Below are 14065 nucleotides of genomic sequence, written 5' to 3' on the forward strand. Positions count from 1 at the left end.
AAAACCTACTTCTAAGAAAGTCTCTGATCTCCAACTTGTTGTGAATTCAAGACAAAAGTACTATTTACCTCAGAGAGACAACTTTTCAAGAGTGGTTTTGTTTGGTTTGGTTTTTCTGTCTCTCCCAGTTCCTCAGCATTGGACAAATCCAGGAGATACGTATTATGGCTCTACCACTTAGCACCTGTGGGATTCTCCAAGCCTCGGTTTTCTTACCTGGGAGGGGCATCTGAAAACCATCTGGATTTCAGCCAGTACTCCAGGTAATTCTGAGGCAGGTAGTCCTTATTCCATATTGAGCCAAATACTGGTTTAGGCCATCAGTGAGATCTCACCAAGGGCCTCATGTATCTTGTAAGATTAAAAATTTTGTATGGCTACTTCATGCTAAAACTCTGGTTAGTAATAAGCAGGGTATTTTCCCTGCATGTGTCTCTCAATAATTAGAGAAAGTTCCTGTCCTGGGACTGCTGAGAGGACCACGCCCAGGTCTGTCTCAGGTAAAGTATGAACTGCTGGTTAGGCAGCCTCACTACATCACATCAACCTGGGTTCACAGCAGTGACTGGGTCAGGGAGGGCCGGGCAGTCTCATAACAGTCAAGGGCTGTTTCTAGATCTCTAAAAGGAAAATATTTAGGACAAGAAAGACATGCATCCGTGAGTCTGAAATTCTCAAATCTTCCCCAAGCCACCTTCTAATTCTTGAGAGACATATTCAGGGAAAATACCCTGCTTATTACTAATCAGAGTTTTAGCCTGAAGTGCCTTACAAAATTTTTAATCTTACAAGATACATGAGACCCCCTTGGTGAGATCTCACTGATGGCCTAGAGCAGTATTTGGCTCAGTATGGAATAAGGACTACCTGCCTCATAATAACCTGGTTGAAATCCAGATGGTTAGCTCTCCCACAAAGCAAGGAAATTAGGATGATAGGGCCAGAATTATGCATTTTCCATAATTAGTAATTAGTCATTATTTCTGGCCTAGCCTAAAAGCAAGTTGGTCCCCTTTCTTTTAAGATCTTATCCTTACTTTGGTCTTACAGATTCCAAACTGAGTAGGGGAGGGACAAGCGTTCTGGCAAAGGATGGGACCCAGCCAAGGAAACAATATTGAATTTGAAAATTTAAAAATTAATTTATTATGGGCAAATAGTGCAGGGAGAAAAAAAGAAGAAGGTGGGTGAAATTTTAGGAGAAGTAATGAAATCTTGTGAGAAGATAATAGTTGAAGTAAAAAGCAAACTAAAATATAGCATGAGTTTAAATAATTGATAATGACAGAAGTAGGGGCACCATACCTAGAGAGAAGAAAATACAGTCCTACCATTCTCTTGTCCCCAGGACTGAGCAAAACTTAAATAGTTAATATAACTTCTTGGTTTTCAACTCTTGTTGTCAACCTGTAGATAAAACACAGGACCCTTTGCTGTGATTGCATAAGAAAATGTAAATGTGATCAGCACAGACAAATGAAACAAACATGGTATTGACAGAAGGTGAGTTGTACAGGGGAGAGGAAAGACAGAGAGCTGTGGGTGCACAAATAGTCTCATGCAGAAAGAAAATGATGAGATTAGGGGGAAAGTTGATACCATAAGAAAGTTGATAGTATAGCTATATACTAGAGCTAATATTTCTGGAGAGCTTCTGTGTGTTGGATACTAAAAGGCTGCAAATGCCTTATTATTATTTGCATTGTCATGAGAAACTCCGTGCAATGGGTATCATCCATTTCCTCGGTTTACAGGTGAGGAAACAGAGGCCCAGGAAGGTTATATAAATTACTCAGGATTGCAGAGCTAATTAACTGAGGAAGAAAGCTTCCAAGCCAGGTAGGTGGTCCATGTCCAGATCCAGTGCTTTTAGCTACTATGCTACCACTTCTCCCATCAGTAAAGCTAGGAAAACTACATGAAGTTACAAAAGAGAAGCAGTATGAGTAATGACATGAATATGATGTATTAGAAAAGAAGAGTGATGAGTAGTAGTGGGGGTAGGAGTTTCTCTTCCTCCTTCATGTTAGGGTGTTAAAATTGATCTAAAATGGATATAGCAGGATAAACATAATGTTTAGAATTATGGGGGTGACATTGAAGTAGCAAAAACCTGTCTCTGGAGAGGGGAACTGGGGTTAGATGGGTTGAATTTCAGTATTATTTGAGTTGCTATCATGTTCATGTATTATTTTCATTAAAAAATACTTTTATTTATTTAGAAATAGCTTCAACTGTGTAAATGCATCAAAACATGAAATTCAAAATTATCTTTAAATCTCTCATACATTTGTTAAATGCTTGCCTTATCAGGATCATTCTTTTCAGCTTTGAAGTCCATTTTTTAAAAAATAAAAAGTCAAGAAGTATGAATTTTTAAAATTAAAAATTGTCCCTGGTTATATTGCCAGGCACCACAGATGGAAGGTGTGGAACTATTAGAAGTAACCTGGATGTCAACCCTGCTTCTGGGAGGCATTTCTGACTACAAGGGCAGGAGATTCTCTGAAGCCAGGTAGCAGGAGTTTTTTGTTTTTTGTTTTAACATCTTTATTGAAGTATAGTTGCTTTACAATGGTGTGTTAGTTTCTGCTTTATAACAAAGTGAATCAGCTATACATATACATATATCCCCATATCCCCTCCCTCTTGCGTCTCCTTCCCACCCTTCCTATCCCACCCCTCTAGGTGGTCAGAAAGCCCTGAGCTGATCTCCCTGTGCTATGCGGCTGCTTCCCACTAGCTATCTCTTTTACATTTGGTAGCGTATATATGTCCATGCCACTCTCTCACTTTGTCCCAGCTTCCCCTTCCCCCTCCCCGTGTCCTCAAGTCCATTCTCTACATCTGCATCTTTATTCCTGTCCTGCCCCAGCAATCCCACTACTGGGCATATACCCTGAGAAAACCATAATTCAAAAAGAGTCATGTACCAATATGTTCATTGCAGCTCTATTTATGATAGCCAGGACATGGAAGCAACCTATGGACAGTTGCTTCCATGGACAACTGTCCATGGAAGTGTCCATGGACAGATGAATGGATAAAGAAGATGTGGCACATATATACAATGGAATATTACTGAACCTTAAAAAGAAATGAAATTGAGTTATTTGTAGTGAGGTGGATGGACCTAGAGTCTGTCATACAGAGTGAAGTAAGTCAGAAAGAGAGAAACAAATACTGTATGCTAACACGCATGTATGGAATCTAAAAAAACAAACAAAAAGGGTTCGGGAGCAGGAGTTTTGATCCTCTGGAACCATAACAAACAACTCAGAGTAAATGAATCAGGCGCCTGGGTGCCTGGAGGGGTCTGGAAGCCTCTCTGTGATGGTGTTCTTTGTTTTTACATGTCTAATCTCAGAAATGTTGCACTAGGCTCAGTGCTGTGCATTTTTAGGCTGAGTTATATTTTCCATGTGTGTACTTCATAAAAGTAAGCACTTTTATGCTTCCTTTAAAAAGGGGATCTCCCAGTTGAATTGCCAAGTGAAAGCTTTCTAAGGAGTTCATTAAGCATACGTATATGTGCAGTATCTCCATCTGTCATTGAAGTGAGTATGAATGTATGTATGTATATCTATCTATTTATCTTTCTATTTATCTATCATCTATCAATCATTATCTCCCTGTTTACCCATCTGTATCAGTATGCCTAGGCTGCTATAACAAAATATTATAGACTGAGTGGCTTAAACAACAGACGTTTCACACAGTTCTAGAGTCTGGGAAGTCCAAGATCAAGGCAAATCTAGTTCTGGTGAGTCCTCCTTTTTTGGCTTGTAGAGGGCCACGTTCTTGCTGTCTCTTCACATGGTGGAGAGGGAAAACTCTGGTGTGTCTTCCTCTTCTTATAAGAGCTAATTGCATCATGGCAGCTTCATCCTCATGACCTCTTCTAAACCTAATTACCTCCTAAAGGCCCCACCTCCTAATTGCATCATACATAAGGGGATAGGGTTTCAACATATGAATTTGGTGGGTGGGTGGGCACAGAAATTCAGTCCTTAACTCTATTAATCTATCTATCTATCTTATCTATGTATCTATCTGTGTATCTATGTATCTATGTATCTATCTGTGTATCTATCTATCTATGTATCTATCTATCTATATCTACCTGTCTATCCATCTATCCTTATGTAAAGAAGAGTAACAATGGCTTATAAGTCACTTCCCTACATTATTTTATCCTTCCAAAACTCTTGAGAGGTCAGTAGGCCATAGGAAAAGCACTGAAGCACTTGAAGGTTGAATTAACTGTTTGTGATTACTTAATCAGTAAATGGTGTGCATGGAACTCCACACACATCTTCTCTGTCCTCCTTTCCTCCTTCCCTCCCTACTACTTGCTGACTCTATTCCAGCCACATTATTTACTAACTCTTCCCTGAGGACACTGGCATCCTTCCTCTGGGCCTTGCAGAGGTTATTCCCATGATCTGGAATGCTTTTCCCTCAGATGTCTGACTCATCTGAATCCCTCTAGACTGTTCAAATTCCACCTTCCCAGTAAGACTTATCCTGTCTACCATTTAAGTTGAAAGCCTTGCTTCTCCCTGCCCACAATCTCACCTCACCATATACTGCTTAATCTCCATAGCATTTATTACTGGCGAACCTACCAGATAATATACATGAGTTTCTGTTCTCCCCTCCAAGTGGAAGATAGGCTGCACAGACTCAGGAATTTTGCCATTATGAAACCTAGTGAAGGCCCAGCAGAACTCTAGGGTCAGCCATAACTGGGCACAATTATAACTCTTGTGATTTGATATTTTAGTGAGTTAGCTCAGAGCCAAGCCAGTTATTAAAGAGGATCTTTTCTGCTATTTTAAGCAGCATGGGACATTTGAGGTCAACTTAAATTTTCAATAATTACAGAGCAGGTATGAACTCTTCCTTTGTTTCTCCAGATACATGAACCTGGATGCCAAATCCATCCTCTCTGAGTGTAGTGGGAATGTATGAAGATGACTGGCCTAAGTCTCAATTGAATAAAAAGATGCCCCAAAAGACATTTTAACATTTTTGAAAAGTAGTTATAAAGTGTGGTTCCTTATCACACATCAGGGATTATCTAGCCTCCAGTGTGGTTTTTTGTTTTGTTTTGTTTTGTTTTTGCAAAAGACATTTCAACATTTTCGAAAAGTACAATCATAAAGTGTGGTTCCTTATCACACATCAGGGATTATATAGCCTCCAGTGTGGTTTTTTTTTTTTTTTTTTTTTGCAGTAAAATTGTGTCATTTTATATTTGAAATTTGCATTATGAAAATAAGTCTGTACACGAAGTAATGTGTATTTAATTAATATGAATCATATAAATTTGGTCATGGCATTTAAAGTTGGCTTTGACTTTGAATTATTTTTAAATTCATAGAAAATATTGAACTTCTAATAAAATAAAACATTTTAATAATTGATATTAATAATCAACTTCAAAATTTCTTTGTCTGCATTTTCTGTTCAATTTTGAAAGAGAAGTCACTTTCAGTAGTGTTCCAAAGTGAGTGATTGCACATTCTATGATGTGAAAAAAGATCCGATTGCCATTAGCTGTTCTTAAGTGCTGAACATAACTGAGAAATTTTAACGAGATACTCTCTGTCACTGGCAGGAAATCCATCTCCGTCCTTTGCAGGGGCAGTCCTGAGCTCGTGTTTTAATGGACGCGAAGGCAAACCATGGTTCTCACGTGACTTTCTGAAGCACCCCCGCAGCAGGCCCAGGTACCTTGAGTGGACTAAGTCTCACTTTATGGCAGTGGCATCAGATGGTGGCTACAGAAGGTTGCCGACATCCCTGTGTGCTCTTACAGGCTCTGCAGACCGGGGGACGAAAGGACCAAGGAACTCTGCCCTCAGGAATCCCAAGTGACTAGAGGGACACAGCATCAGGGCCCCAGGCAGTGTCGCCCACTATTCAGGAGGTGGGTGGAGGCTCCGCAGCTTCATTTCGTCCAGTCCCTTCCAGTATTTAAAATTGTTGTCAAGACGCTGCATTAACTCAGGCAGGTCTGCAAAGGCGTCCCAAGCAGCAAACATGTCTGTGATGAAATAGTCAATGAAAGAGATTTGGGATTTGGAGATGCTGCAGGTATTTCTGTCAAAAACTGACATCACTACAGGCAAGTCCTGTCGCTTCTCTTCATCAGTCTGAGAAAAACATTCTTCTGAGATACGTGCACCAGATTCTGAGATACTGCACTTGCCCAGGGGTCAGCAGGGATTTGACACATCAGCACACTTAATCAGCATTCGTTTGATCAGACTGCGGTTGTCTGGAGTTCTGAGCATAGTGATTATGGCTTCTTGATTTTTACCAGTTTCTCCATCTTCCTCTGATGCTGCCAAGGGCTTGTTGATGCTATTGACAAATTTGTTGACGTGCTCAAAGTGCTTTGTCATTTCTGTGGCTAAGACCATGTCGATAATACTCTGGTGCAGCGTCCGGTAGTCATCCCTCTCCATGTTTTTAAAGATGTTGCATTTATCATCACGAGTGGTCAGTTGGAAGGCCAAGGCCGTGAGGTGGCTCTCGAGCACAGCAGTGTCGTTATACAGAATGGCCAGCTCGCTCCCAGCATTGCACAGGAAGGAGTTGGTTCTCCCGGGGTGGTCCAGGTCATGGACAGTGGCTGCAATGAGGGCAGCGATCTCATCAAGTGGATCTAAAGTTTGCTTTATCCTCTCTTTGCAGAGAAAATAGGCAGTGGCGTGAAGCACATCGGCAGAATGTGTAGAATTGTGGTAGGGGTTAGAAGCATGATAATTAGCTTCGATAATTTGCAACCATGATCTCAGCATTGTCTCAGAGCATTTTAAGACTTCACAGACTCCAAAGCGAGCAAATATTTTGAGACCAAGATAAATCAAAGGCCTTTTATGAGTGGCAGCCTCCAGTTCAAAACTATCAAAGTCCCAGAATTCCTCATTTTCCATGGCCCGAGTTATCTGTGATTGGACGTTGTGAAGGAAGGTGGAGGTGATTACACTGCTGGAAACCTGTTGAAGGTTTTTTGTTGAAAGAACATACTCATTCCTGGATGGTCTTCACAAAACATCAGACATTAAGTCCCCAACAAGGTCAATGGCATGAGGATCATTGTCCTTAGCATCAAATTGTGGTGAATATAATTCAGTGGTTCTTAGAATTTCCAGCACACGATCTAAGGCTTCTGTCACAGGCATGGGACTGCTTTCCTGGGCAGCACTGATGATATCGATTGCCTTGGTGATGGGCGCCTCAATCTACATGGAATGTATCCGGGCCATGGAGGAGCGTCGTCTCTGGCTGGAAACTTTTCTTGTTCGAGAGGCAGCAGTTCTGACATCTAGTGAGTTTTTTCTCCCGTCGTTATGTTTGCCTGACTGATTATCTGTATGAGTGTCAGACTGAACACATTCAGCTATTTTCTCAGCCTTATTGTTGCCATTGCACACTCTGACAATGGACACATAGTGTCTAATTGTTCCTCCCTGTCCAATGACAGGTATCATCTTCACATTTTGTTGTTGAGAGACATACAGAGAAGCCAGGGTGAGTCACCCCATCTATCCCTCCTCTGGACCTTAGTTCCTCCTGATTGTCACTCGTTTCACTGAGAACAGATTTCAGGACTCAGCACATGCAGCCATAATGTGTGCCTAATTCCACATCCCAGTTACTGGGACACAAAATTTTGGTGTCTTCAAGTCTGGCTCCCATGTCACCACTCACATATGTCAGTTCTTCCTCTACAGCTGAGTCAGTGAGTAAAGACACATAAACAGAAGCAGATTAATATGAACAAGGTTTTATTGACATATATATATATGTACATAAAGCTGGGAAAGAGAAGGGCCCATTGAGGCAAATGCATAGGGGGAGAGGAAGCATCTGAAAACAGCAGTGGGCATCCTGCCAGTTCCAAGTCTAGGGAAACTGGCTGGGGGCTTGGGTCCACCAAGTTAACAGTCAAGCCAGGGATGGCACAGTGGATGATACAGGCAGCTCTCTTCCATTCTCCTAACTGGAACTTCTCAAGTCTGGTGTAGTTCTGAAGTGGGCTCATATGCCACATGCACACACACACTCACTCTTGCACAGCCCTGAGGTGTGGTCCTCCGGCTTGCTGTAGGAAGAGAGGAGGTTAAGTTTCACTTAAACGGGCTGAGCCACTTTCCAGTGAGGCAAAGTCCATTCATGGTTACACACAGTTTGCAGAATAAGATCTGCTCTTCATTTGTAGAGTTTCTTCGTAGAAGAAAGGAATTAGCTGATGGCTCCTATGAAGCCCTGGGCAAGTTATGAGGCTGCCAGGCTCCTATGAGCACAGGCACAGCTGCCCTGACCAGAAGCCTCCAAACACAATGCTGGCTCGTCTAAGTCAGAGGGGTGTCCTGACTTGGGTGCCCCAGTGTTCTTCCTGAGAGTAGAGGTTCCTCTCTAAATATGGATGGTGCTGTCCCCCGTGGCGCCACCTGGGTTTTGGCTGGGGGGGGGGGCAGGTGCCTTGTATTAATGCGGCCCCAGAAGTGTATGCAGTCACAGCAGGTGTGGTGCTGTCCCCCATGGCGCCCCCACCCCGTTCTCTGCACAGATGGGTTCCAAGTCTGATGGCAGTTAATACACAGGGCCTCCCAGCACCCGTGAGATGTTGTGCCCTCCATCCGCACCACCTGTGTATTGGCCAGGTGGGTCCCAGTTGTAAGCGGGAATACCAGGTCCTCCAATCATGGGCATGATGTTGTTCCCTCCGAGACGACCACCACCTAGTGGGCAGGTGGGCCCCTTGTGCTCGGAAATAAGGTGGAACTAGAAGTGTGTTGAAACCCACGGGTGGTAACCATACTTGCAACTCCAGCAGATGTGGTGTGCTCTGTTGGAAGGTGGAAACTGACATGTCCCTTGACACAGATTTCATCTCCTTGGTGATGGAACTTTTAAACGTAGATTTTCTACGTCCAGATGGGCCCTGTGTGCAGTGGTGGAAAGTGGAAAGAAACACTAGGGCCTCCCATCGTGGGGATGGTGTTGTCCCCTGCCATCACCGTACCACCTGTATTGAGCGCAGGTAGGCCCCAGGTATTTGGATTTAAGGTGGAATCAGGTATGTTCCCAAATGCTGGGATGGTGCCTGCCCCTCCTACTGCAGCAGCCTTGCCGTGGTAGGTAGATGGCAGGTTGTCTGTCCCAAAGTAGGAATAGAAGTGGTGCTGGGTGCCCCACTTAGACCTGTCCCAAAGTTAAGTGGTCTGGATGCCTCTGAATGAGTGAGGCCTGGGGCTGACACACCAACTCCAAGGCTCCCACCGGCCGTAGGGGTTGCAGGTCACATGAACAGTGGGCCCGGTGTGGTGTCGGCAAAGAGCGAGCTACCGTCTCCAGTACTGGGCATCCTGGTGGCAACTCCAAACACAGTAGCAATGGACACAGACCTAGGGAGAATGCCTGGGTTGTCGCCAAAGGCTGGCTGCATGTTGCTGGTGGTGGCAAATATGGAAGAGGGCAAAGCTGACTGCATGATGCTGACTCGCGGTGGCTAGGCTGCAGGAGCGGCTAGGACTTTAGCTTGTGCTGAGGCTACTGGGTTTCCCAATAGAAAACACTCGTTAGGCCTCAGCACATCGTTGGCCCCCAGTTTGGCCTGAGACGGGAGACCTGGGACTGAGGAAGCTTGAAGTGTTTGTCTATCTGTTGCCCGTGTCGCAGGTAAATGCGTGGAGGAATGGGCTGAGGCATTGTTACCACTGGGTGTTGTGTTCTCAGAACTAGGAACAGCCCTGTGAAATGGCTATTAGTTCTGCCTGGAGACAGGGGCAGACTGGAACATGACAGCCTGGGAAGGAGGTGTGGTGTCCAGTGTCAGAGCTGCTACCTGCTGAAGTACCCTTGATGGCTGAAGTCGCAAATGGGGGGCTGAGAAAAACAGGAGCCGAAGGGAAAATGACAGCATGGGAAGCAGCTGTGGTGTCCATAGGTTCAGTGTCAGAGCTTCTGCCTGCTGAAACTGTAATGTGGGGCTGGGGAAAACAGGAACCGAATGGAAAATGACAGCCTGGGAAGGAGGTGTGTTGTCTGTCCATAGGTTGAGTGTCAGAGATTCTGCCTGCTGAAGCCGTAAATGGCAGACTGGGGAAAACAGGAGCAGAATGGAAAATGACAGCCTGGGAAGAAGGTGTGGTGTCCATAGGTTCAGTGTCAGAGCTTCTGCCTGCTGAAGCCATAAGTGTGAGACTTGGGAAACCAGGTTTAAAATAAAAAAAAGCACCCTGGGAAGGAGGTGTGGTGTCCATAGGTTCAGTGTCACAACTTCTGCCTGCTGAGGCCGTAAATTGGGGGGCTGGGGAAAACAGGAGCCGAATGGAAGATAACAGCCTGGGATGGAGGTGTTGTGTCCATAGGTTCAGAGTCAGAGCTGCTACGTGCTGAAATACCGATGACGGCTGAAGCCCTAAATGGGGGCTCAGGAACACAGGAGCCGAATGGAAACTGACAGCCTGGGATGGAGGTGTTTTGTCCATAGATTCAGTGTCAGAGCTTCTGCCTGCTGAAGCCGTAAATGGGGGCTGGGGAAAAGAGGAACCGAATGGAAAAAGACAGCCTGGGAACGAGGTGTGGTTTCCATTGATTCAGTGTCAGAGCTTCTGCCTGCTGAAGCCGTAAGTGTGAGCCTGGGGAAACCAGGTGTCAAATGAAAAATAACACCCTGGGAAGGAGGTGTGTTGTCTATAGGTTCAGTGTTGAGTTGCTACTTGCTGTAGTACCCATGGCGGCTGAAGCCCTAAATGGGGGTTGAGGAAAACAGGAGCCGAATGGAAAATGAAAGCCTGGAAGGAGGTGTGGTGTCCATAGGTTCGTTGTCACAGCTTCTGCCTGCTGAGGACGTAAATTGCGGTTCGGGAAAACAGGAACCGAATGGAGAATGTCAGCCTGGGAATGAAGTGTGTTGTCCACAGTTTCAGTGTCAGAGCTTCTGCCTCTGGAGGCCATAAATGGGGGGCCTGGAAAAAACAACAGCCGAATGGAAAATGACAGCGTGGGAAGGCGGTGTGATGTTCATAGGTTCAGTGTCAGAGCTTCTGCCGGCTGCAGCCGTAAATGGGGTCTGGGGAAAACAGGAGCTGAATGGAAAGTGACAGCCTGGGAAGGAGGTGTTGTGTCCATAGGTTCAGTGTCAGAGCTTCAACATGTTGAAGTACCCATGATGGCTGAATCCGTAAAAGGGGGGCTGAGGAAAACAGGAGCAGAATGGAAAATGACAGCCTGCGAAGGAGGTGTGGTGTCCATAGGTTCAGCGTCAGACATTCTGCCTCTGAAGCCGTAAATGGGCGGCTGGGGAAAACAGAAGCCAAATGGAAAATGACAGCCTGGGAAGGAAGTGTGTTGTCCATAGTTTCAGTCTCAGAGCTTCTGCCACTTGAGGCCGTAAATGGGGGCCTGGAAAAAACAGGAGCCCAATGGAAAATGACAGACTGGGAACGAGGTGTGGTGTCCATAGATTCAGTGTCAGAGCTTCTGCCTGTTGAAGTGGAAAATGGGGGGATGGAAAATTCAGGAGACGAACGGAAAATGACAGCCTGGGAAGGAGTTGTGCTGTCCACAGGTTCTGTGTCACACTTCTGCCTCTTTATGATGTAAAAGGTGGGCTGGGGAAAACAGGAGCTGAATGGAAAATGACAGCCTGGGAAGGAGATGTCGTGTCCATAGGTTCAGTGTCAGAGCTTCTGCCTGCTTAGGCCATAAACGGGGGCCTGGAACAAACAGGAGCCCACTGGAAAATGACAGCCTGGGAAGGAGGTGTGTTCTCTATAGCTTCGTTGTCAGACCTTCTGCCTGCTGAAGCCGTAAATGGGGTCTGGGGAAAATAGGAGCCGAATGGAAAGTGACAGCCTGGGAAGGAGGTGTTGTGTCCATAGATTCAGTGTCAGAGCTGCTACCTGCTGAAGTACTGATAACGGCTGAAGCCCTAAATGGGGGGCTCAGGAAAACAGGAGCCGAATGGAAAATGACAACCTGCGAAAGAAGTGTGGTGTCCATAGGTTCAGTATCAGAACTTCTACCTGCTGAAGCTATAAATGGGTGGCTATGGAAAACAGGAGCTGAATGGAAAATGACAGCCTGGGAAGGAGGTGTGTTGTCCATAGGTTGTGTGTCAGAGCGTCAACCTGTTGAAGTACCTATGACGGCTGAATCCGTAAAAGTGGGGCTGAGGAAAACAGGAGCAGAATGAAAAATGACAGCCTGGGAAGGAGGTGAGGTGTCCATAGGTTCAGTGTCACAACTTCTGCCTGCTGAGGCCGTAAATTGGGGGGCTGGGGAAAACAGGAGCAGAATGGAAGATAACAGCCTGGGATGGAGGTGTTGTGTCCATAGGTTCAGAGTCAGAGCTGCTACGTGCTGAAATACCGATGACGGCTGAAGCCCTAAATGGGGGCTCAGGAACACAGGAGCCGAATGGAAACTGACAGCCTGGGATGGAGGTGTTTTGTCCATAGATTCAGTGTCAGAGCTTCTGCCTGCTGAAGCCGTAAATGGGGGCTGGGGAAAAGAGGAACCGAATGGAAAAAAACAGCCTGGGAACGAGGTGTGGTTTCCATTGATTCAGTGTCAGAGCTTCTGCCTGCTGAAGCCGTAAGTGTGAGCCTGGGGAAACCAGGTGTCAAATGAAAAATAACACCCTGGGAAGGAGGTGTGTTGTCTATAGGTTCAGTGTTGAGTTGCTACTTGCTGTAGTACCCATGGCGGCTGGAGCCCTAAATGGGGGTTGAGGAAAACAGGAGCCGAATGGAAAATGAAAGCCTGGAAGGAGGTGTGGTGTCCATAGGTTCGGTGTCACAGCTTCTGCCTGCTGAGGACGTAAATTGGGGTTCGGGAAAACAGGAACCGAATGGAGAATGTCAGCCTGGGAATGAAGTGTGTTGTCCACAGTTTCAGTGTCAGAGCTTCTGCCTCTGGAGGCCATAAATGGGGGGCCTGGAAAAAACAACAGCCGAATGGAAAATGACAGCCTGGGAAGGCGGTGTGATGTTCATAGGTTCAGTGTCAGAGCTTCTGCCGGCTGCAGCCGTAAATGGGGGGCTGGGGAGAACAGGAGCCGAATGGAAAGTGACAACCTGGGAAGGAGGTATTGTGTCCATAGGTTGAGTGTCAGAGCTGCTACCTTCTGAATTACCGATGACGGCTGAAGCCCTAAATGGGGGGCTCAGGAAAACAGGAGCCGAAAGTAAAATGACAACCTAGGAAAGAAGTGTGGTGTCCTTAGGTTCAGTGTCAGAGCTTCTAACTGCTGAAGCCGTAAATGGGGTCTGGGGAAAACGGGAGCCGAATGGAAAGTGACAGCCTGGGAAGGAGGTGTTTCGTCCATAGGTTCATTGTCAGAGCTTCAACATGTTGAAGTACCCATGATGGCTGAATCCGTAAAAGGGGGGCTGAGGAAAACAGGAGCAGAATGGAAAATGACAGCCTGCGAAGGAGGTGTGGTGTCCATAGGTTCAGCGTCAGACATTCTGCCTCTGAAGCCGTAAATGGGCGGCTGGGGAAAACAGGAGCCAAATGGAAAATGACAGCCTGGGAAGGAAGTGTGTTGTCCATAGTTTCAGTCTCAGAGCTTCTGCCACTTGAGGCCGTAAATGAGGGCCTGGAAAAAACAGGAGCCCAATGGAAAATGACAGACTGGGAACGAGGTGTGGTGTCCATAGATTCAGTGTCATAGCTTCTGCCTGCTGAAGCCGTAAGTGTGAGTCTTGTGAAACCGGGTGTCAAATGAAAAATAACACCCTGGGAAGGAGGAGTGTTGTCCATAGGTTCAGAGACAGACCTTTTGCCTGCTGAAGCCATAAATGGGGGTTGGGAAAACAGGAGCCAAATCGAATATGACTGCCTGACATGGAGGTGTGGTGTTCATATGTACAGTGTCAGAGTTGCTACCTGCTGTAGTACCCATGACGGCTGCAGCCCTAAATGGGGGTTGAGGAAAACAGGAACCGAATGGAAAATGACAGCCTGGGAAGGAGTTGTGTTGTCCACAGGTTCTGTGTCACACTTCTGCCTCTTTATGATGTAAAAGGTGGGCTGG

General features: G+C 45.8%; 1 protein-coding gene and 1 long non-coding RNA gene across 2 annotated transcripts in view; one reads left to right on the forward strand and one right to left on the reverse strand.

The window, feature by feature from the left end:
* Positions 1-5913: 5913 nt before the first annotated feature.
* LOC101277499 (high affinity cAMP-specific and IBMX-insensitive 3',5'-cyclic phosphodiesterase 8A-like) lies at positions 5914-7515 on the reverse strand. The gene is given in 1 exon segment (XM_033418101.2): positions 5914-7515. A coding segment is annotated over 1 exon segment (1023 nt). The 5' UTR covers positions 6948-7515; the 3' UTR covers positions 5914-5924.
* A 2335-nt stretch (positions 7516-9850) lies between these two features.
* Positions 9851-14065, forward strand: part of LOC117197679 (uncharacterized) — an 85231-nt gene continuing 81016 nt past the window's right edge. Inside the window, exons 1-2 of the long non-coding RNA XR_007476140.1 lie at positions 9851-10827; positions 12800-13341. This is a non-coding gene — a long non-coding RNA (uncharacterized LOC117197679). The remainder of the gene's footprint in view (positions 10828-12799; positions 13342-14065) is intronic.

The sequence above is a fragment of the Orcinus orca genome, chromosome 1, assembly GCF_937001465.1.
Source record: "Orcinus orca chromosome 1, mOrcOrc1.1, whole genome shotgun sequence".
Taxonomy (NCBI): Eukaryota; Metazoa; Chordata; class Mammalia; order Artiodactyla; family Delphinidae; genus Orcinus; species Orcinus orca.